At 47.1% G+C, this 24,626-nt stretch overlaps 1 protein-coding gene across 1 annotated transcript in view; it reads left to right on the top strand.

The window, feature by feature from the left end:
* Nucleotides 1-24,626, top strand: part of ACOXL (acyl-CoA oxidase like) — a 312,998-nt gene that overhangs the window by 57,781 nt on the left and 230,591 nt on the right. Inside the window, exon 10 of the mRNA XM_047854457.1 lies at nucleotides 7,249-7,283. Within this exon, the coding sequence (XP_047710413.1) occupies nucleotides 7,249-7,283 (35 nt within the window). The remainder of the gene's footprint in view (nucleotides 1-7,248; nucleotides 7,284-24,626) is intronic.

The following is a 24,626-nucleotide window of genomic DNA, read 5'->3' as shown; positions in this document are numbered from 1 at the left end:
GGCCACTTAACGACAAGGACAATAAAGAGCTGGCCTCCAGAAGCCCTTACCTTTGCCAGGCCCTGAGAGCTTCCTCCCCTGTAGCTCCTGGGGGCTGCATTTATTTCACCTGTCTGCACAGGAGGGTACTGAGGTAGAGAACAGGGGTTCCTCCACCTGCCAGAGCCCCACAGCTCCTGGGGCTCGGCTCCTGGAAAATGCCTAGCAGAATGGGCCCAAGGTGCTATAACTGTGGGGTAGCTATAACTCAGGACTAACAAATAGTTTCATTTTGGGTGAATCGGGGGATAAGGCAAGTCCTTGTGAAAACCCATCTACATGTTTTAAAACCAGTGTTGTAACGTTTAATCCAAAACGATAGTGACTGGCTCAGGTTCTCGGGAACAGCAGTGACGAACAGCATCATCATTGGTCTTACCTTTTTAGTCATCTGGGGCCTAGAGGCTTAAAAACAACCAGTTTTTTTAGGTTGGTTAAACAACCACTGCCTACATTTCAATGTTAGTTCAATGTCAATTTCTATTGATTTAGCAACTCATCTTTTATATCAGGTTTTGAAAGTTTAAGATCTACATCCTCTTCTTTTCCTAAACATTAGTGTGTCTTTTTCTTGATTTTTTTTTTTTGTGTGTGTTTTGGTTGTTTTTTAATTTTAAGGGACCAAACGGGGCGCCTAGGTGGCGCAGTCGGTTAAGCGTCCGACTTCAGCCAGGTCACGATCTCGCGGTCCGTGAGTTCGAGCCCCGCGTCGGGCTCTGGGCTGATGGCTCAGAGCCTGGAGCCTGTTTCCGATTCTGTGTCTCCCTCTCTCTCTGCCCCTCCCCCGTTCATGCTCTGTCTCTCTCTGTCCCAAAAATAAATAAACATTGAAAAAAAAAAAAAATAAAAAAAAAAAAAAATTTTAAGGGACCAAGGAAGGAAAACATCACAAAATAAACTCCGTAATGAAGAACACGTACGTCACTCCTTTTCTTCCTTCTGCCTTCCTTGCCGTTTTCTCCCTCTTTCGAGGGGAGTGGCAGAAGGGAGGGGAGGGCTGCAGCCTGTTGAGGCTCACCCTTGGCCTCCTGGAAGCTGGCCCTGTCCTTGCAGGTTGACAGCAAACAGTGGGTCTCGGCAGGGTGCACACACCTCTCCCTAAGTGAGTGGTTACCACCCTCTCGCTAAGTGGGTGGTTACCTGTGAGCACCAGGAGGCCTTGTTTCCCAAAACATAACCTCAGGCCTGACTGTGAGCCTGCCTGACCTCCCAGTGGTTACCATGCCTGAGGTCGAGTGTAAGGCACTGGGCGGACATTAAGAGCCTGTAAAATGAAAATAGCTTTACTATGTGTTAGAACATCATCATCGTCGTCATCTTCATAGCCGTTAATAAGAGTCATCTACGCCCAGCACATTGTTATGGTCTCTCCATACATCATCTCATTCAGTGCTTCTAAACCTACCCCTGGAGGAACAGCTAAAACACCCCCAGAGTTCCTGATTCAGCGGCGTTAGGGCCAGAGTTTGCATGTCTCGCAAGTTCCCAGGAGACGTGGATACTTGCTGGTCCACATCTCTGAGGTCTAAGTTAATCTGTCTAAAACAGCCCCCATTTTACATTGAGGAAAAGGCGAGAAAAGTCAGGGAACTTGACCACAAAGCTCTTTGCTACTGACCGTAAGCATCTGTTCGTCCAGCAAGGTTAATCTTTCAGAGGAAGTAGCAAGTGCCTGAGAAAGCCCTAGACGGATGCCAAGGCTCCAGACTAGTGAGTTGTGGCACGTTGGCAGGGGTTTGAGAGTCAGGCATGGGGGGGGGGGCGGGAAGAGCTGGGGTGATGCCTGGGGGAGGAGCAGCCCTGGAGGGTGCTGTGTGGGGAGCGTGGGGTCTGTTATTGCCTGGAGAGAACACTGCTAGAAAGACAGTCAGGGAAGGGGTTAAAGACCTACTTGGTGGCTCAGTTTCTCCCTGTGCGGGCTTCCTGGTGTCACACACGGCTGGCTGTGTTTGTGTGGGCTTCTGTCTACACCATACCTCTTCTCTCCTTCAGGCTCCTTTCCCGTATTTCCCATAAAAGGGAGAGGAACAGTTGAAAAGTGCAGGAGGAAAATAAACCAGAAGCTTTTCTTTTTGAGTTTATTTTGTGATGGTATAAATCTTTGGACCCTTGCAATGAAAACAAATGAAAGGAAGCTAAAGAAAAAACTTCGCGTAATTATAGGAAAGGGGAGGAAGACTCGCGGATGACACGAAAGCTCTTTCTAGGTTTGTCATGCACGGATTCAGATTTTAAGATTTGAAAACCCAGGAGAGGCTTGGCAGTGTGGAAAGGGGTAGGGTGAGGTTGCAAGCTGGTGGCCCCCTGGCCAAATCCCACCGATACCTTTTGTTTGGCATAGCATTCGAAAAATATTCAAATCAGTTTAAGACGTGGGAATCTTCGCGCTCAGGCCCTTGGCGTCCGGCTTTTCTTGAGGAATAGAGAGTGCTAGCACCGGGCCTGTGAGAGGGCATGGCTCCTAGTCGTAGCCCCGGCCGGCATATCACCCCAGTCTAGAAAGTTCTGGGCCCAGACTTGGAGCACCACCACTCACCAGCTGGGCCACCTTGGGGCCGGCATTTAATGGACTCTTCCTCCTCACCCGCCCCCGGCTGCCTCGGGTGGGTGACAGCATATCACAAACACGAAGCACAGTGGACCCGTGAGGAGGGGATTCCCAACAACACAGGCACCCTTGGGCAAGTGGGCATTAGGAAGAGACGCTTCGTGACAGACCGCGGACAGGGAGGGGAACCCACGTGAGGCAAATGCCCTGCCAAGACAGCGTCACCCGCTCCTTTCCTTAAAAAAAAAAAAAAAAAAAAAAAAAAAAAGTTTTTTAAAGGTGTTTAAAAAACGTGTTTTCTGAAATTATTATGATTATTTTGCAAGATCCATGCAGACTACTTGGTGCTTTATAGGGTGTATCCGGCTACAGCTGGCGCACTTCGGGGGGTTTTATGGCAAATTATTCTCGGATTACTCTTTAATGCAGCGAGGTCTGCCTGTTGTCTGAGCTCCCTGGGTCATATAGAAAACCCTCAGACTTGATACAAAACAGCTGCCTTAGTCAGCTGTTCCAAAAAAGGAGCAGTTTCAGGCCGCAGCAGCAGGAAAAAGGTTTTTGTAGCTGGTAGAGATTCTGAAAAACGTTCAAGTACTCTTTCCTTGCCATTAAAACGTGATTTAATTTTGTTATTAACAAATTGTGTAAATCGAAAACGAGGTACTCGGAGTGGGAGTTTGTTAAGTGCATTCTGGTAATACTTACAGTATGTCCTGGGGGGCTGTTCTCCCGGGAGGGCAGCAGGCACAAAACTCCAGCTGACCTCCGTGTCCCTGGGCCTCAGCCCTGGCTGGGCTGGGGTCAGGGGGGCCAACCCCTAGGCCTCCCTCGTCTCTCTCTGCTGGGCTCCTGCTGAGACCAGCAACAAAAGGGTCAATTGTCTGAGGCCTCCCTTTGTCCCTGGGGGCTCCATGGGCCTCTCTGAATGCCAAAGTGTCTCTGTGCACGTGGGTGAGTGCATGTCTGTATGTGTGTGTATATGTGCATCTGTGCCAGGGCACACGTATGTTTGCATTTGAGTATTGTGTAAGCATGTGCATGCACGTGTGCACATGTGAACACATGCTTCTTGGCATATGTGCACGTACGAGTGGTGTACCTGTGCATGCATGTGTGTGAGTGTGGATGTGTATGCAGGCATAAGTGTCCATGCACACATGTGTGACTTGGGTCTGAGCATGCACGTGCGTGTACATATGTGTGCACATGCGTGTGTAGATTGGGCCCAAAGTGTGCACATGTGCATGGATGCGTGTGTGTCTGTGCAGACGCAGACAGTGGTGAGACTTGGTTAAAGCATTTCCGACTTGCTGATGCTTTTTAGCAGGGCGAGGGCTTGTAGAGGCCTGACTGGCCCGTGGGGGTTCCTAATGCCAGGGCAGAAGACTATCTCTGGCTCCTTTCTCAGCAGATTACAAGTTGCCTTTGGTATTTGCTATGGTACAGAAACCTTAGGGAATTTTCTCCCTTCTCTGCCTCCTGTAGGGTCAGATGATATGTAGGAGTGGGGAGGAGCAGACATAGTGTCCTCACTCATGGTCCCACCTGGGGCTTTGTGGTAAGGCCTATGAAGATTTTTCTGCAGTGTTCCGGCATCTTGGCAAGGCTGCCTAATTGGATCCAGTGCGTTCCGTGTGGAGTTTAAGCCGTGTTTCCAGGATGGCTGTGCGATGCCCTGCTCCCATGCACCACATGAGTGGGTTCCTATGTAGCCCCGGGGCCTGTGCATGGGTTTGGATCATCTGGTTTCCCTAGCACGTTGTTACCTGGCCCATGGGATATGCTGCGGCTGGTCTGTGTGGTTCCGTGATCCACACTTTCTTCCTTCACAAAGATGTCCTTTTTAAAATGACAGGGAAAGCATATTTGAGAAGTCAGGAAAAGGCGAATAAAAGTGCTTAATTGAAATTCATCCCTGTGAAGGATTTATCTCCCAGCTCCTTTTAACCAGCACGGCTACCATTGACCAACTTCCTCTGCTTTTTTCTTAGTTTTGTCCCTCCCATACCCATTTTCTCTCCCTGCTCCAGCAAAGGCGTGTCTTTCAACTGTGGAAAAGCCACCAATGAAGCAGTACTCTAAAGCTTATCAACACATTCAGTTGGTGAAATTGTCTTATAATAAGCCTAACTGTAAGCCAGAACTTTTTAACTCCAGGGAATGTAAAGTGACGGGACATGTGAAATCTGTGAATTGCTCATCCTGACCTTTTTGGCTGTAGTTTCTGTTTTTATGTTCTTCCCTAAATAATTTCCTCCTTGTTCTTTAAATTCTTGATTGTCCCTGAGGCCTCTTCTTCTTCTGTTCATTTAAATCTCCCATATATATACATATGTGTATATATATATATATGTATATATATGTATATATATGTGTGTATATATATATATACACAGACACACAAACACATATACACACACACTCCTGGTTTAGTTGACAAATAATTGAATACACTCAGGTGAGTGTGATATGAAATCAGCTGGATGTTATATATTTCACACCTTCACTTTTAGATAATCTTTTTGTAAAATGAAGCCTATCTTCCCTGATCCCTAATGGCTCGCCAATGTCGGTTCTGCATTTGGGGTATGCATTGATGATGACACATGGCCGAATCATTCTGGAGCTGAGCTATTCAAACAATAGCTGGGGGATTTGGCAGCGTGTCAAGCTGGACAGAAGTTTGGGCTTGCTTTCTTTCTCTTTCTTTCTTTCTTTCTTTCTTTCTTTCAATAATTCCAACTGATTATAGTTGACGTAATATTATATTCATCTCAACGGTTTTATTTCTCCTAACTCTCCATCCCCTTGCTTCTTCCTTACCCCTTCCACCCTCCCACGGCCCAGGGACTCCTGAGTCATCTCGTAGCATCCCGGAGAGCCCCATGGAAGTGACCTCCCCAGCCCCACCGCCCTGGGGCCAACGTCAGGGAAACTGGCAGTGATGTGTTTGGGGATTTCAAGGTTCCACGTAGGCAGACTTTTTGCTCGGAAATGATATGATCGATGATGCTTGGGTTTTTAACTGCTGCCGAGTCTCTTAAACTAGTCGTGCCACAGTTCAGCCACAGGGGGACCGTCGAGACTTTTATGGGCATGCTTGAGGCTGATCATCATTTTAACCTAATGAAATAGTTTGTAAGTTCCAAAAACGAACTTAACAATTAAATTTTGGAAAATGAAAACACTTTCATAAATGAAATATTGCCTATATATAGTAGCGGTAGTTACTATTTATAGAGTTTTTTCCCACCTGCCGGTGCCTTCCGCCGCCAGGCCCACCTGTAGAGTTTTTCCTATCAGGCGGCACGCATCGTGTGTGCGCCACACACAGGGATAAACACCAAAATAGAAAAAGTTGCTTTCTCCTTGCACGAGAAAATAATTATTTGCCCGTGATACAGATGCAGATACCGTGACCCTGAGAGTTTAAATAACGCGATGCCCGTATGGTTAGCGGTTGAACTCCTGTGGCCTGACTCTTCTGGAATCCATGAACTAGCTGAGGCCCGTGCCATATGATTCGACCCCCTCTTCTGCTTGAGAGGTTTCCGTGACCCCCCCCCCCCCCACAGAGTAACAAGGAAATCATAGTGCCACCCTGGCCTCCACTTGTCGCCGTCTCCGGCGACTGTGTACCCTTTCTCTCGATGTCACACGTGCCCTCAGAGGTGCACCTTGCCGGCCTGGAGCTTATGAGATCAGTGTGAAGGTTGTGCAGATTCCCCTGGCAAGACTCTGGCCCGGGCGGCGGGGGTGGGGGTGGGGGGGTGGGGTCAGTCCTCTTCATGGCCTGGGCTCCGCTCAGCACTCCTGGGGCAGGGCGAGTGGGGAAGGAACCACCCCCAGGACGGGGGTATGGCAAACCTCAGAATCAGCCACACGCTGAATCCCGTCCTGTCACGGCTTTGTCTCAGAGCTGAAAGAGCCCTGTTTTGCTCATACAAACGGAGAGTGGAATGCTGGTTGCCAGGGGCTGGGGGTGGGGAGATGTTGGTCAGAGGGTATAAACTTTTAGTTGTCAGATGAATAAGCTCCGGAGACTTAATGCACAGCATGGTGACTGTAGTTAACAGTAGCATATTGTGTACTTGAAACGTTCTATCTCGCCAAAAAAAGGGGGAAAAAAAAGGTAATTATGTGACGTGATGGATGTGTTAATTAAAGTGATAACACATGGTAATAATTTCACAGGGTGTACGTGTATCGAATCATCACGTTGTAAGTATTAAGTACGTACAATTTATTTGTCCGTTATACCTCAATGAAAAAATTTTAAAACTTAAGTGTAAAAGTGTGCAAAGGAAAAAAAAAAAGAAAAGCTAAATAAATAAATAAATAAATAAATAAATAAATAAATGAATAAATAAATAAAGGCTCTGTTATGGAAGGTGTCTCCAGAATGAGAGACACCTGTCCAATTCACAGTGAAATATTTTAGATGTCTCTAAGACCCTTTCACAATCTGACTAGCCTTTAAGAATGATGTTGAAACCAAAGAACTATCATTAAAAGGTGTTATTTATGAAATAGAAGGAGTAGGAGTAGGAGATTTTAGGAAATGTTTGAAAAATAACAGACCGTCGTAAGTTAATTTTCTTGTGAACTCAGCATGCTCTTCATATTATTTAGTATGTGTTTTTCTCTCTTTTTAATTACAGCTTGGGCTGACGATAGCCATCCGCTGTAGTCACAGGTAAAGCTAAATTTTTTTTTTCCCTCTTGAGGAATACCCTTCCTGGTTTATAGCTTTCGGTTTGATCGAATCTGTGGGTTTTCAAGCTAAATTTTGGTGGCTTCTCTACCTATGGTGTCCGTTCACAGCAATTAGAATTATTCCATTCGCTTCACCGATGAGGGCCGCTGGCTATTTGGAGGAATAGAGCTTTTACATAAAGGTGGTGGTAGGTAGCACATTTCTTTTAAAACAAAAAATGGACGGCTCTAGGGCAGGGACACAAGTGATTTCTGGATAGTCTAGGGATAAGTGCAGAAATCAGGGATGTCCCGCATGAATGGTGAGGCTGGGCAAACAGAAAGCTGAGTGAAGGCTTGTTAGTGAAGCCCCTGTCCCCTCCATGCCCCCCCGCCTTGTCTTAGGTATATCTGAGAATGGCTAAAAGTGCCATTTTTGGCCTTGCTTCACGATTTCTGCCTTTTTCTCAAGTGCATCATATTTACGAAAAACGTTGGTTTCTTATGCTAGTATCCAAGTACATGCATCCCCTGGCATGCATCAGAACGTATTAAGATGTTCATTAAAGATCCAGTCTCAATGGAAGAGTAATAAGCAATGTCCCTCCTGCCCATACACAACCTGTGCTCACAGCCTCCCCGAAGTGCCACCCGCTGGTCAGCTCAGGACATCTGGCCAGCTCTCCACGAACAAACCATAGTTACTGCAAAGGAGATCGCCTTCTAAATCCGCTTGTCACAGGTTGTATGTGCTTGCTTACAGTTAACTGTGGCTCGATCGACACGGTGGGCAGTCACAGAAGCCTGAAAAGCTGCTGGTGCACTGTGTGGGGTAGAGCAGGAAGAAGGCAGGACTGGGCTAGAACCACTCGGAACTAGGAATGAGTGTGTGGGAAGAAAAGTGTTTCTGTCGGACATTTCTGGATACTCTTGAAGAAAGCTGCTCCAGAGATGCTCATGATTGCTTTTTGGTGTGTGTGTGAGGGACGGGGGGGGGGGGGGGGGGGGGGGGGGGATTTTGCCCATCCTTCCTTCCTTCCTTTTTTTTTCTTTTTTTTTTTTTTTTTTTTTAACAAATGCTTATTTATTTTTGAGAGAGAGAGTGCAAGTGGTAGTGTGAGCGGGGGAGGGGCAGAGAGAGAGGGAGACAGAGGATCCGAAGCAGGCTCTGTGCCGAGAACAGAGAGCCGGATGTGGGTCTTGAACTCACGGACGGCGAGATCATGACCTGAGTCAAAATCGGATGCTTAACCGACTGAGCCACCCCGGTGCCCCTGCCCTTTCCGTTCTTTTCCGTTGGTGGAACTTTCCTCATATTCGAGTCCTGCTTATCAAGACTGTTTTCTGCACGAGAGCTAGAGGGGCCTCCCTAAGAAAGCCAAGGTCTTGCTCTAGTCCGGAGAACAAACATGTGCTTGTTCCCGCCACGGTAAGGGTTACTCTGTGGCTCTGTGGAGAGTTCTAACTTGTGCAGAAACTCAGATTCTTCCGGAACTGGACAAAACTTTCTTTTTAATACTTTGTGAGGCTGAGGGACTTTTGCCGACTATCAACCTTTTCGAATCAGGGAAGCGGGTAAGGATAGCAGAGCAGGGGAGACCGGATGGACGTCCCAGGTGGATGGTGTCTTTGACCCCGTGCTTATTATGGGTCCCAGGCCTGTGTCGTGGAAAAGATTCCTGCCCGGCCTGCCTGGGACCAGGGCAGACCCCTGGCATCCCTCTGTACGGTTACCAACACCAAACAGAAGGTGGAGACTGTTGTCTGAGCTGAACATCTTCTTCATTTGGAAAGGGAAAATGTCTTCTTACCCTTGACTGGGTAGCGATTTAGATATACCTACTTTTCTGTGGAATTGGTGGCAGTGGGCGCTCTCTGGAAGGAAGCGCTTGGCTTGGATTAGGAATGACTCCTCCCTTTGGCTCCCCCTTCCCTAAAGCAGCCCAGTCTGGCTGAAGAAGTGTGGTTAGTAGACAGTGGCTATGAAGCTGAATAGAGACGTGGACACCCTGAGTCATGGTCCTATAGGAGGTCCTACAGGATAGGCATTCCACTGTGGAGAAGGGAAAAAATGAAGTTGGAGCAGTTAAGCAGAGCCCATTTTAGAGAGGAGAGAGCTTTGGGATTACTCATTCGGTGGCCACATTCATGGAAACCCCGTGCCTATGGCTGCCTAAGGCCGCTGAGGTACCAGTGATCATGCTGGCAATGTTCTGTGGGACAGGGGTTTGGAAGGACAGGGAAGATGGCCTGAATCTGCTTCACAGGGTCTGGGGCCTGCTCTGGAAGACTCAGGGAGGAGGACAGAGACATCTGAAGGCTCATTCACTTCTGTGTCTAGTGGGTGATGCTGGCCGATGGCCAGAGATCTCTGTTCCTCTCCGCACGCGGGTCCGTGTGGTCTCCACATGGGCTTGTTTGGGCTTCCTCACGGTATGGTAGTCGGCCCTCTCTGATTGAGTGTCCTGGAAAGGGAGAGCCAGGTAGAAGCTGTCTCCTTTCTGTGATCCATCCTGGGAAGTCATAGAGCATCACTTCTGCCTTACTCTGTTGGAGCAGACACAGCCCCCTGTTGGCGTTCAGAGGGAGGAAGCAGAGACCCCGCCTCACAGGGGAAGGAGTGCTGGCCACACTGTAACAAGGACATGAGAGGTGGGGAAATCTTCATGAGGCCGTTTTGGGAAAATGCTGTCTGCTGCAGAGCCCAGCTGAATGACAGGGTGCTTATTTAAAGCCGTTGTAAAAGGAAATTTAAGACACCGTCCTGGCTGTAAGGCATTTACGAGCCGGGGAAACACAAGGGGTATGGGTGAAGAAGACTTAAGGATAGACGCAAATCTTATAGGAGGAGGTAAATCAGTCAAAGGAGGCTTCTTGGAGAAAGCGAATCTTAAACCATCCTCACAGAAGGCAGACTCCATGGGCTTAGACAGGTGCCCTGCTAACTGATAATTCAGGTCCCTGAGCATACGTACAGGGACAATGTGGAGACTTTTTTTGGCTTGGGTGAGCCTGTGACAGGTGTAAATGCCCTATTCACACATCCCATTCACCCAAGCCTAGATGAGGTTACTGAGGAGCATTTGACCTGTCCATGTACCAACATCTCAGATGTAGTGGAAATGCAGAACGCATTATCAGAGGTTGTATTTTCCAGAAATGATTTCTGAAATATAAGGAATTGTGATGGAAGAGTTCCAGGAAGCACAACAGTGTCTGTAAATCTGTGGTGGGAAAGAAACCATCTTCTGGGAAGCCCCCAGTCTGCAGGAACCAACGACTCTTAAAACTTTTTTTTAATGCTTATTTATTTTGAAGGAGAGAGAGAGAGCGTGAGCAGGGGAGGGGTAGAAAGAGAGGGAGACAGAATCCGAAACAGGCTCCAGGCTCTGAGCTGTCAGCACAGAGCCCGGCAGGGGGGCGAGGGCTCGAACTCATGAGCAGTGAGATCATGACCTGAGCCAAAGCCAGGCGCTTAACCGACTGAGCCATCCAGGGGCCCCTGCCAGAACCAACGACTCTTAATAAAGTGTGGTAAGAGCCGTTTGTGGGTCAGACTGTACCACCTGCCGTCACACCACCTTCTCTGTCCTGTCTCTGGGGTCAGCGGGCACAGGAGGAACTGGCCTGTCCTCTCAGAAGCCTGCATGTCCTTGGATTGCCTGGTGGTAGCTCTTCTGTCCCTCTGCTGCCTGTCACCCACTTCTATCCTCAGAGGAGAGGAAGAAGATGAAACCAGAGGGTGTGGGTTTCTGGTTATGTCTCCTCTTTAAATAAAAATCCTAGTTAATCTAATAAGCTAGCTTATTTAGATTAATTGAAGCTTCAATCCTTTCGTCGATTGCTTTTTTTTTTTTATCTTTTTGGTAAAATATACCTAACATAAAATTTACTATTTTAACCCTTAAAGGTTTAAAAATGTACACTTCAGTGAAATTAAGTGCATTCACATTCTTGTGCAACTATCACCACACCCATCTCGAGAACTTTTTCATCTTCCCAAACTAAAACTCTATACTCTTTGAACACTAACTCCTCATCCTCCCCTGTCCTGCCTCCAGCCCTTGGTAACCCGCCGTCTGTCACTGAATTTGACTAGTGTAGGAACCTCATATAAGTAGAATCATCATACAGTATTTGTCTTTTATGTCTGGGTTCTTTCACTTAGCGGAATGTTCTCAGGGTTCATCCATGTTGTAGCATGTGTCAGATTTGCTTCCTTTTTAAGGTTGAGTAATATTCCATTTGTGTGTGTGTGTGTGTGTGTGTGTATGTGTATATGTATATATAGACCATTATGTGTGTGTATATGTATATATGTGTATATGTATATATATGACACTATGTGTGTGTGTGTGTGTGTGTGTGTGTGTGTGTGTGTATACACACACACACACACTTGCATTTATCTGTCAGTAGACATTCGGGTTGTTTCTGCCTTTGGGCTATTGTTAATGGTGCTGCTATATACATGAGTGTACAAAAATCTCTTTGAAACCTTGCTTTCACATCTTTTGAGTAAATACTCAGAAATGTAATTGCTGGATCGATCCTATGGTGATTGTATTTTTAGGTTTTTTTGGAGGAATCGCCATGCTGTTCTTCTGTCGATTACGTTTTTTTTTTTTTAAATTTTTTTTTTCAACGTTTATTTATTTTTGGGACAGAGAGAGACAGAGCATGAATGGGGGAGGGGCAGAGAGAGAGGGAGACACAGAATCGGAAACAGGCTCCAGGCTCCGAGCCATCAGCCCAGAGCCTGACGCGGGGCTCGAACTCCGGGACCGCGAGATTGTGACCTGGCTGAAGTCGGACGCTTAACCGACTGCGCCACCCAGGCGCCCCTGTCGATTACGTTTTAAAGTAGGAGTGTATCCTACATCTATATAGTTCTGGGTCTACTTCAAACGTTCACGGTTGTTTACCCAGGACCCAGATTCTGGAGTTGAGAGCTTCCCGGGTCCTCTTTGTGTGCATCAGGAGACTTTTGGAAGCAAGGTTTGGGACTTGAGGCTCTAATCACCAGGTCTGTTTCCCAAATTCTGACAGGAGGGCCAGGGCCAAGAGCAAGGCTCCTGTGATAGACGGGGGTGGGACAAAGGGAAGGGAGGAGGCGATTGTGGTTCCAGACGGCAGCAGTCGGGAGGATGGGTTCACTTAGGAGTGGGTTGGACACGAGTGTGCAGAGGAGAGGAGGAATCACTCAATCCCATGAACCTGGTGGGCAGGCTGTGCCTCTTAGGCTGCCACAGACACCCGGGGCAGCCTGGAGCAGGGGGGCCCTTCTGTGGTAAAAGAGGGGCATAACCCGAGGTACGCCTGGTTTTGTTTTCATGCATCTGTGTTTTGGCTTGGGCCATCAGATCTCCCTTGTTACGATGAACAGTGTTAGAACATCCTTTCCCCCGATTTCCACACTAACACACGCACACCCCACCTGCTCCCACTCCTGCCCTCAGACATGCTGGTTCAGGCTCCAGCCCTTGCTAGACCAGTAATTCCACGCCCAGTTGTATGGTATAGGAGAGTGTGTGGGTGTGGGTATGTGTATGTGTGTGTGAGACGTCATGTGGGGTCAGGCGCTGAGGGGTCAGGAAGTGGAGAATGACACAGTCATATTCTTCTGATGGTATAGATATACCAAGCAAGGAAGCACATCTACTGTGACCGAGGTGTGCATTTATCAACAGGTCCTGTACACATTTCATGTATTATCGCAGCGTTTTAATTTATTTTTGTAAAGTCAAGTCATTTTCACAGAGTGGAAAATTGTCTCTTGATGTTCATTCCCCACTGCTTGGCTTGAGGTTTTCGAGTGGAATCCACACAGTGGTGACAGCTGGGTAACCCCCAGAAGTGCCCTTTGCAGATAACAGCTCTCGGGGCCCCACCACCCACGCAGTGGGGAAATTGTTCCCCACTGTGTGGGTGTTTTGTTTTTTTCTTTTTCTATAAGTTTGAAAGAGAGTTTAGACGTTCTTCCCGTCTGTCACGGTGCAGCAGCCCGGAGAAGCCTGCTCCCTCCTGACAGGAGCTCCTGGGCGAAGACGAAGTGGCTTCGAAGTGAGCATGTCACCTTTGGCTCTCGCTTCTCTGATACGGCAGACAGGCCATGTAAACCAACAGCGCGGCATTTTTGCACGTGGCGCTTAGGTCCATGTTTCTAAGAATAGCCCATGGAAGCAGGGTGGGAGAGCATGAACTAGCTCCGAACGGAATTTTGTTTTGTTTCTGTTGGTTATCTTTATTTAATAAATCAGGAAGGAAGCAAAATTTCCACTGGGCTCTGTTATAGTTAAATGGAAGTTTACAGAGGTTTGACTTTTAGATGAAGCCTAAAGATGTCTCTTTCCCACAACGGACTCTTTCTATCAGTTTCTAATAGGCCTTAACAAAGGCCAGATTTGGTGCCCTGTTCGGGCCTGTGCCCTAACCCTAATTCTGGAGTTACAGGTACCAACCCCTTAAAAGGCTTTGGTATCCCCTGAGGGCTGACGAGGGGATGGGAGCACTGGGGCGCTTGTGCGTGTTCAGTCCCAGAGAAGTTGACAGTTTGACAGTCCCTGTGTTGGACTTCGGAGGGCAAGGCCTTACACCGAAAATGCAGACCCCATGATTAAATGTCATTCTGAGGCCCCCTTTGAGTGTTTGCTTTGAATGAGCCAGAGGGCCTAGCAAGCAGTGAAGCGGTCATGTACTTCTGTGTTCTGATTTAGATTAGAAGTGGAGTTTGAAGTTCATAGATGAATCAGAACGCTTATTGAATGGACAGGCTGCATCAATGAACAAATGAAATTGTCATCTTGAAATACAAAGGGAGGAAAAGACAAGAAACAGGGCCATCAGGCCTGTAGGACTTTGATTTCAAGTGTTGGCAAATACCTAGCATCTCCCATTTGGAGCTGGTTTGATCTTGTGGAGACAGCTGGGAGACACTGTTGTTCTCCAAATTTTGTAAAAATAAACAAAGATGCCTTTCTGCCCTTTTTTCCCCTTCCAGGGAATAGTTGTTTCTGTCACTGGGGCTTTCTGGCCGACGGCTCCATCTGTCTCTTTTTCAGACTTCACAGTGAGGCCCTGACCAGATTTATCCACAGGGTTGCCAAGAAATTTATTCAACCCCAATGGCATAATCTTAAAAGCAAAGCCATCTTGTGGAAGGTTGCGTTTTTAAGATAACCCTCACACAAAATGTTGCCCCTGCAAAGCAGAATGTGAATACTCACACTGTGTCTGGATTCCATGTTCTTACTCAGTGAGGTCCTTCAAGGCCACAGGTATGTTGTTGGCTTCTTACAGCAGAGCTCGGCCTGGGGCTGTGGATGTGCCTGGAGAGTGGTGGATGCTTTTCAGGGTCCGGGGGAGTCGGGGATAGACAGATGTGTCTTCCTGTGCCTCTCCCATCCCCTTCAGTCCCTTGTCTGGTTTTCATTTGGTGGCCTTGTTCTCCAAAGAGATTCTGGTCCAGACTCTCGGCCATTTCCCCAGTCACACCTGCTCATCACATGACTGTTGCCACACCCACAGGGTGATCTCTGGGGGGATAGTTTGCCTGCCAGTAAGAGGATCTTTCTCAATTACAGATCTGATTATGCCCTTCCCACTCAAAAGCTTCCATGGCCTTCCATGCCCAGGGAACAGATTTCTGACCCCAGACTTCATCTCCAACCCTCTGTCCTCAAAATTTGCAGTTCTGAGCTTCCTGCTTGTTCTAATCCTTGCTCTTACTATTTCCTTTTGAGGAATTAACTTCTGTCTTCTCTTCTGCGTTAGTGAACTCCTACTCATCCTCTAATGGCCCCTAGGATGGAAAAGATGTCACCTCATTTTCAAAAAATTGTCAAGCAGTCATGCTCCTTTCTGGTGTTAGGGCTCAGGGCTGACCTCAATTTCGTGCCTTTCTTTTCCTTTCTATATCAGGGAGCAGGTTGGAGAGGCAGACTGCATTCCTGGCCCCCCTCACCCGTGCCCTTCCGCATCAGAACCTGTGAACCCCACAACCCAGCCCTTAGAGCCAAGGCCATTTGGCAAAGCTATTCTGTGTGGGTGAGTTTGGAAGGAACCGGTCAGTCTTTCTTTTATGGTATCTCTGAGGGATGACCACTCCTTTACTTTCAAAAGGAGAAGACACCTAACTTAAATTGATCCAGAGATTTGACAGAACCCCAATTAAAGCATGGAAACATAAAAATAAATACTTTGCATAATGGTGAGCCAATTCAAAAAATGACAAGCTCATTAAAAATGCACATATAAAGGCAAAAAACCTAGATTAGCCAAAGCACAAGAATTGGAAGACTTAACACTACAAATGTCAAGATTTACTATAAAGCTATAGGGGTGAAGACAGTGTGGCATTGGTGAAAGCAAATAGAAAATAGAATGAAGAGTCTAGAAGCAGACCCACACCTAAATGATCAATTGATTTTCTACAGAAGCACCAAGATAATTCGATGGAGAAAGGATATAGATGATACTACAACAATTGGATATCCTTAAAGAAAACACCCAAAACCCTCAACCCATACTTTACAGCATGTACAACAATGAACAAAAGTGGGTCATGTGCCTAAAGCAAAATCTAAAAGTGACAACTTTACAGAAGAAAACATAGCTTCAGATCTTTGTGGCCTTGGGCAAGGCAAAGGCTACTTCGGACACAAAGAACATAAACTGTGAAAGGAAAAGTTGGTAAAATGGATTTTATCAAAATTAAAAACATCTGCTCTGTGAAAACCACTGCCTAGAAACTAAAAGACAAGCCACAAACCAGGAGAAAATATTTTCAAAACACATAGCTGATAAAGGACTCGTATCCAGAATATGTGCCGAACTCTTACAGCCCTTTAACAAGACGGCAGTTTGATAAGTGGGCAAAAATTCTTGAACTGATACTTTACCAAAGAAGAGACGCAAATGGGAGGGCAGAAGAGAGAGAAAAGAGATGGCAATAAACACATGAAGGGATGCTCGACCTTGTTAGTCATCAAGGAAATGCAAATTAAGACCACAGTGAGATACCATTACGCATAGATCAGAATGGCTTAAACACCCCCCCGCGCCGAGAGGTCCCCCCCCCAGACAACAAAACACAAACCCACAAAATCCTGACAACACAGCATGAAGATGTGGAGTAACTATAGCTCTTTTACATTGTTGGTGGGAAAGCGAAATAGTGTGGCCACTTTGGAAGATACTTCGGTAGTTTCTTATCATGTTAAACACTGCCTTCCCATAGGACCCGGCGCCTCCACTCCCAGGTAGTACTGACACAGGAGAAATGAAGACATTTGCCCATGCAAAGACCTTATGCAAATGTCTGTAGCTGCTCTGCGCGTAATAGCCGGAAAGTGGAAACGATAAGTGGATAAACAGACTGTGGCCCATCTGCACAGTGAAATATTACTCGGCAATAAAAAGGTATCGTGTTGAGTGAAAGAAGCCAGACTTCAGAGTGCATATGCTGTGTGATTCCATTTGTGTGACATTCTAGAAAAGGGAGCAGTACGGGGAAGGAAGTGGGTGGGGGACGGGTTAACTAGAACGTGACATGAAGAGTTTGGGGGTGGGGGGCAGCGATAGACATATTCCAAATCTTGATTGTGAGGGTTACATGTTTTTTGCCCAAACTTGTAGAATTGTAACACCTGAAACAGGTGAATTTTACTATAATTGAATTACACCTCAGTGAACTTGAATTAAGGAGAGCTGACATTGGGGAAAGCCCTGGCCACTCTGGTGCGAGACTACCTTGTCTGAGGCCACGTTAACAGTCCTGTGTCCAGGGGCGCCTGGGTGGCTCAGTCCGTTAAGTGTCTGACTCTTGGTCATGACTCAGCTCACGTCATGATCTTGCGGTTTGTGGCATGGAGCCCTGCGTCGGGATTCTCTCTCTCTCTGCCCCTTACCCTTTCTTGCTCAAAATAAATAAATAAACATTAAAAAAAAAAATAGTAGCCCTGTGTCCAATTGCTTCTGGGTGTGGAATTATGTTGTGTTTCGGACGCCTGGAATGAGGCACCCATTTCTTTGTTTTGCTCACTTGATTGTTTTCAGTGAAGGTGAGTTGTGAGATGTGTAACTAACACATGCATGAAGTTTAACCCACGGGTCTTTCTGAGGCTTTCCATGGAAACCAGTTGACAGGTGCGGTCAGAACTTTTGTCCGCTGGAGTTTTCAGATGGAAAGGTGCTCGAGCCAGGCCCTCTTAGTGGGCAGTTCAGCCTGAGGCAATTGGGTTTGACCTTATTCTTCACTCACTAGGCTGCTGCCCCTGTGGGGGGCACTGGAGGGGCTGCGGGGGCGCTGGATGACACGCCAGGCTCCACTTGCTCCCCTCCGTGGAGCAGAGGTCCCCAGTGCAGGTGCCTGAGGTCATGTTCCAGGAGGCACTGCTCATCTCATCCATCTGGAAAACTCATCGGCTGGCTGGTCCCTCCCCGGAGACCCAGGGAATGGGGTGCAGCTGTTTCCAGATCTCAGCAGTGAGAGAGAGTAGTGAGAAAGCGGCTCTGCGCTCCACCCCCTGGCTTCTGAAGCTAATGTGGCAGGTGTCACCCCAACTCCCACTCGGTTGACTGCCGCTGGGCACTGGGCAGGGGGCAGGGCCCCAGGCCCCCAGTGAACAGGCTGCACAGTGCGCCGGGGCAAAGCGCTGACAGAGAAACCAGCCTGGATGAAGATCACCAGCACACTCCTCGTTGTGCTGGAGGGAGTTGCCATTCTGCCGGGGCCCGGAGGCCAGCCCACAGACCATGGTCTAGCCCGGGAGTCTATGACAGCCAAGCTGAGTGGGGGAAGTTCAGGGTCCTTCTCTACAATCCCTTGACTGGTGCCATAATGCCCTAGTCCAGAGGGTCACCTACAGTGAACATGCAATTGGCCTTCACCCATTTTATGGGAGGAGAGTTTACTAAGGCCCTGGTTGTGTTGTCGTTAAGTGGGAGAGGACAGAGGGGTTCTCTGGTCGGCCTGATGTGGCGGCGGCGGGGGGGGGGGCCTGGTTCACAGGCTGATTGTCTAAGGCTTTACTTGCAAGCTTGGCTTAAGGTTCTACATCTCTTCCTGAGGAGTGTTTCTCAAGTTTTAACGTACAGTTAACTTGGCAAGATGTAATCTTTAGGCTCTGTGAAGCTAGCCACAGAAAGTTCTAGATTTACTTCCTTCCAGTCACCAGGGTGTCGCATTGGTAGGTAATTTTTCCTGTATGAATGACATTTTGGCCTCTTACGTGGCTCAAACCATCTCTGCGTCAGGAACTTTCGATACACAGAGGACTGGGCCTGCGGAGGACCTGAAGGGGGCAGCACATATACCCCCTGCTGCGGGCCCAGTGGGAAAGGAATCACGCGAGGCAGCTTTTTAAACTTTTTCCTGAGGTGTCTTTTCACTTAGCTTTTGCTTCCGCTGGGGTCGGTAGAGCCTAGAGTGCCATATAGAGAAGGAAATATGTAAATTTACACTCCCGAGTCTTTTGTAAGGTAGATGTGACTGCTTGTCACGGTGGCTCTTTATGTTACACAAGACAGCTTCCACTTCCTTAGAGTTTGCGGTGGGTGGGGACGGCGAGGGGGTGTTAGTGGCACGGAAGGAGTCACATTTATATCCTCACGTGTAGGCATCTGCAGATGTCCCCAGCACTGCCACCACACTCCCCCCGCCCCGGGAACGACTTGCTCCCTTGTTCACGTTCCCAACTGGGCTGGCCTCTTACATGGTGGTGCATCTCACAGTTATTTATCTACACTCCTCCTAGACCAGGAGTTTTCACGTGGGGAATTTTGTCCCCTAGGGACACTCAGTGATCTTTTTGGTTGTCCCCGCTGTGGGGAGGGTGCCACTGGCGAGCAGTGCGTAGAAGCCAGGGACGCAGCTAACCTGCAATGCACATAGGATAGCCTCTCACTGCAAAGAATGATCCCGCCCAAAATGTGAACAGTCCCAAGGAGGAGAAACGCTGTCCCAATGGAGCGCTTCTCAAGGTCTGTACAGGACTTTTAAAAAAGTTTTTATTTATTTATTTATTTATTTATTTATTTATTTATTTATTTAGAAAAAGAGAGAGAGAGAGAGAGAGAGTGCATGGGAAGGGCAGAGAGAGAGGGAAAGAATGAGAATCCCAGGCAATATTCCACACTGTCAGTGCAGAACCCGATCCTGGGCTTGAACCCACGAGCCATGAGATCATGACCTGAGCCAGAACCAAGAGTCGGAGACTTAACTGACCGAGCCACCCAGGCGCCCCAGATCTACACAGGTATTTATTCCTCTTTCAATCTTGATGGCTTGGCAGGTATCAATCGCGTGTGCAGTCAACAGAGGTTGAATCAAATCTGTTGTTAAGAGGCTCACACGCTGTGTTGGCTCTGTGTTGACAAAATACTCCCCTGGAAACCTCTTTGTTCTCTTTTGTTTGCCTGTTTGTTTCAACACAGAAATCAAATCAGCTTTCAATTAATCATGCTAATGGGCCGGAGAGAATGTAGCCTCTCCTAAATGGTGTATCACCCAGAATTGATTTTTGGTTGTCTAGGCAATGGGATAGAGGCACAAAATCAACAGTTAGACTCGTTTGTCCCTCTCTGGAGCCAGCCCTCTTCCAACCCTAGTTGGGCTTGCATTGGAGACACACGGGAGGGCTCTGCCCTGTTGATAATCCACAAGGTGTGACAGGTAACTGGAAGGCAGTTGGTTATTGTACCTTGACTGTCCTATTTCCAGGCTTCTTCTCACCTTTGCCCCCTTATAAAATCTTAACATGAGAAACAAATAAAATCCGGGACACTGAAAAAAATTCCCGTTGAATGTAAAATCATTCATGTGTTCATTCAACTGGGATTATTGGGTATCTACCATGAGTGAAGTTGAAACCATACCACGTCTACCTCGGGTGACTCCCGTGGGAATACTGTATGGTAGGGGTGATAATGGAAGTGTTCAATGTGGTAAGGCATGAATGTATGTATATGTGTGTGTGTGTGGCGGGGGGGGGGTTGTGTAGTTGGCCATGCCAGGTTCCACAGGACGGGCTGGAGGCAACTTCTGGAGGAGGAAGAGGAGCTTGGCAGGCAGATGGGCAGGTGGAGAATATCATTAGCATTGTCAGTACAAATTCTAGACCCCCTCCCATCTGTAGCTGTTTGTGACTGTCCAGGCAGAGACCTGCTGTACCCTCGTGAAGGATGCAGGATGTGATGGTTTTAAACCAAGTGGATGTGGGGATTTGAACTCATGTCTCACCAAAGTGTGTGATACTGCTGGGAGTCCCGGGGATGATTTCGTGTGGCTTACGGCTTTGATCTAGCCTCAGGCTTTTGTTTGCTGGTCACTTGCAGGGGCCAGGGCCTGGCGGGAAAGCAATTCAGTCACGTTTGGGCTGGAAGGGACAGTTAATGCTGATGGAAACTTCTGTTTGAAATGCATCCACTTAGGGGGCGCCAGGGTGGCTCAGTCAGTTGAATGGCCGACTCTTGATTTCGGCTCGGGTCGTGATCCCCAGGGTCATGAGATCGAGCCTGGCGTTGGGCTCTGTGCTGATCGTGGAGCCTGCTTGGGATTCTCTGCCACTGGCCTTCTGTCCCTCCCCTGCTCACTTGAGCAACTCTCTATCTCTCTCTGTCTAAAAATAAATAATAAAATACATTTACTTAAGTAGAAGCTGAGTAGATACATGGAAGAGTGTTAAGAAGACATCAGGCAGTGTGAGGATGTGACAGAAACCGTGGAGGGCCATCCATGTGGCCGTGGTCTGGAAAGCGCCCGCTCAACCTCAGGGGAGAGGTGGCCCTCCTTAAGTGATCCAGGAGGGACCAGAATTTTCTGAGTTTTCATACCCTCACTTGAGAAAAGGGAGGGAGGCAGGCAGTGGTTCCTGTCCCACTTGTGGGGATCGAAGATTCCGAGACCACTGCTCTGCTCAGCCTGCCCCTACCCCCAGTCCATCACACCTGATGGTCAGACCGGGTCAGAGCTGTGGGGTAGGGAGCTACCAACCTGTGTTCAGGAAACTTGCCCATTTGAGAGAGCTGACTAACCCCAAGGGGCCTATGTTGTCCGAAAGGAAACCATTCGGGATCTTCTTTTTTTTTCAAATGACAATTTTAAATTATTTTTTATTGTGGTAAAAAAAGCACCTAAAACTTACCCCCATTTTAACGATTTTAAAGTTTGTTTGTTTTTGAGATAGAGAGAGAGTATGTGCGTGCTTGTCTGCACGAGTGGGGGAGGGTAGAGATGGGGAGAGGGAGAGAGAGAGGATCCCAAGCACTTTAGCACAGAACCTGACACAGGGCTTGATCCCACGACCCTGGGATCATGACCTGAGCTGAAATCAAGCCGATTAACCGACTGAGCCACCCAGGTGCCCCACCATTTTAACTGTTTTAAAGTGTACAATTCAGCGTTGTTTAATACATTCACAAGGTTGTGCCACCATCACCGTTATCTATTTCCAGAACATTTTTTTTATTGCAGTATAATTGACATCCAAGATTCTAATAATTTCAGGTGTACATTATAGTGATTCAGTCTTTTTAGTCACATGTCCTCTGTGATGAAAACAGGTAGGAAAAAAAAGGAATGTTAGGTGTTGGAGACCAAACTGCTCATAAAGAGGGAAATTCGTTCCTTTTTTTTTTTTTTTTTTGTATACCCGAAAGCAAGGGTAGAAGAATAAAACAGCGATTCTGCAAGTTGCCAACAGTTACCGTGAACCTTAAAACCAGTCTTGGTGTGGATGAAATGGCACTGTGCAATGATGCTTTAAATGGTTCGCTGCATGCTTTCCCATTTAACTCTCTCAGTCCCTAAGATGGGCATTACTGATTCTGTCTTGTAGACGAGGACGTTAATGCTCAGGAGGTTGAGGGATTTGTTCGAGACCACAGAGCCACTTAATAGAGATCCTGCACTTTCCAGTATACTGGGAGCCCCCACCGACCTGGGCATAGCTATGAATATGAGGGTCTGGTGGAGGAAAAGCTCCAAACAAATCAAAGAGCAACTTTCCTGGAGAGGTTACCAGGAAGTATCTGATTGGCTGCCAAAGAACTAAGATGTACAATGTGTGCTATAAAACAAGAAAGAAGATCCTATGTACTAAGGGGAAATGGAATATAAATCTCAACTTGTCCGTGGGATTACAATATTCACTTTACTAAGACTCAAATGATGCAGCTAAAACTGGTAATTCTCTCTACATGTCAGCCTTCATCCATTCTTTTCTTCATTGGTTGAACAGTTATTCAACAAGTAGGATGCCTTTAGTTATGAGTAACAGGAAACCCTGGCTCAACTGTTTTAAACAGTAAGTGGGTTGTTTTCTCACTTAATGATTCCTGAAGTGAGGCAGTTTCAGGGTGGTTATTTCAGTAACTCAATGACATCCTCAAAGGACAGCGTTGCTTTGATCTTTCCTCTCTGCAGCCCTCAGCAAATTAGTTTTGTCTTTGGCTGACTCCCTCATGGTCACAAAATGGTTGCTGAGGTTCTTGCTGTCACATGCAGATACAACAAATTTTAGCAAAAGAGGAAGACCCATCTCTTCCTATATGCCACTTTGTAGCAGCATGGGAGCTTTTCTTTTTCCAGAAACCCTTTGGGAGACGTCCCCCCTTCTTTCATTGGCCAGATAAACCATCTGTCCAGCCCTAAGGCTAACAGAAGCAAGGGGAATTGGGACGACTAGGACTGGCTTAGTGAAGCACAGTGGCTCCTTAGAGGAGGGTGAATTACATGGACAAAATTGGGATCCCATTACTAAGGAGAAGGGAGAGGAGGTGGATCAATGCCTGGAAATACTGCTACGTATTTAAAAATTATATTGATTACAGAAATTTTCACACACAAGGAGAAATAGCAGAGTCCCAATTAGTCATCTCCCGATTTCTATAGTTGCCAGCATTTTGAAAATTTTAGTTTATTTCTATATTGCCTTTCATCTCCTGCTGAAGTATTTTAAAACAAATCCCAGACATATCATTCTTTAATGACTCCGTACGTATACTGAGTACCTTCTCTATGTCTGGTTACAGATCCAAAGAGAAATGCCATTTCAGGGGTAAGCTGTCAGTAAAGACCTGAGCTGGTATTAACTACTTTTTGCCAACAAGAAAAGACTAAACTCCCCGAAACAAAGGAGAACGCAACCTCCACGGAGCAGAGTTTTCTCCAGAGCTTTTGTTCTGGCCGCATCTGGAATCCTTGGGATGTCAGGGAACAGGTGTCCTGCGAGGTTTAGGTGGGGGGCGAGGGGGCTGCCCTCTTAGTCACACATGGAAGGTGAGTGGAAGTTCGCCATCTCGTTTGTCATTTCCACTCTCAGGCGGATGAGGTGAATGCTTTCTAAGAGTGGGTTTTGATTTGATGACACCTGTTTCTGCATGTTAATAGATTTCTGGGGTAAGACAGAGCCTGGTGATGTCACCTGCAGGTGTGTGAGCCTGTGGTAGCGGTCTGCTGCTTGGCATTTGTTTCACAAGGCATTGCTAGCCACATCTGTCCTCAGCTGTGAGGGCATATTCAACAGCCAGCTGAAGAAAGAGGTGTTTTTAACCAGAACAGAAAGTCAGCTACAACAAGCTGACTCTGGGCTGGGTTGTAAACACATGTACTTTCCCTATGGCTCTAGCTCATTTCGTTCAGTTATGGAACAAAATACAAATGTTATTTCTTTAAAATATCACGGTGGCAGTAAGGGTACATTTCCATGCACCCTTTTCTGAGTTTCTTGAGGCCACCTGTTTTATGATAAGTTTAAAAGACCCCTCTTCCTCCGTGTGCATGAAACAGGAAGCCTGCCTTCTTATTTTCCTTCAGTTTTTCAACATTTGCCCCTTTGACGAGAGTTCACATGCCTCAGGAGGGGCGGTACCTTTGTATATCACATAAAAATAAATTCACCATTTCTGCAAATGCAGTTCTCCATTTCTACCTGGCAATTAAAGGTCAGATTGCAAAGCTGGATCAGTTATAGGTCCATGTTCAGTATATACTCAACCTGAGCTGATTTTATCTGCCTGGGCTTTGTAAAATGTTACTATTTGCACAGTGATTAAAAACAAAAGTCTTTTGCATAACTATATTTGAAAAAAACCTTAAAAAAAAAAGAGAGAGAGAGACTGGAGTAATGACATGAAATAATGCCATTTGACTTGATGCTCGTGTAGTTCAGGTGGCTTTTTAGCAGTTGCACCGTTCTTCGCGGAGCTTTCTAGAATGTGCATGTTGTGGTTGGGTGCCCTTTGTTTCACGCGCTGTGCATTTCGGTGCTATGTGAGAATCCATCCGACCCCAATACATTTTATTTGACATGCACAGCTGGGTCGCTGGAGCACAGTCCAGGCC

Source organism: Prionailurus viverrinus, chromosome A3 (genome assembly GCF_022837055.1).
Source record: "Prionailurus viverrinus isolate Anna chromosome A3, UM_Priviv_1.0, whole genome shotgun sequence".
NCBI classification, from domain to species: domain Eukaryota; kingdom Metazoa; phylum Chordata; class Mammalia; order Carnivora; family Felidae; genus Prionailurus; species Prionailurus viverrinus.
This window is presented reverse-complemented; position numbering and strand designations above follow the sequence as displayed.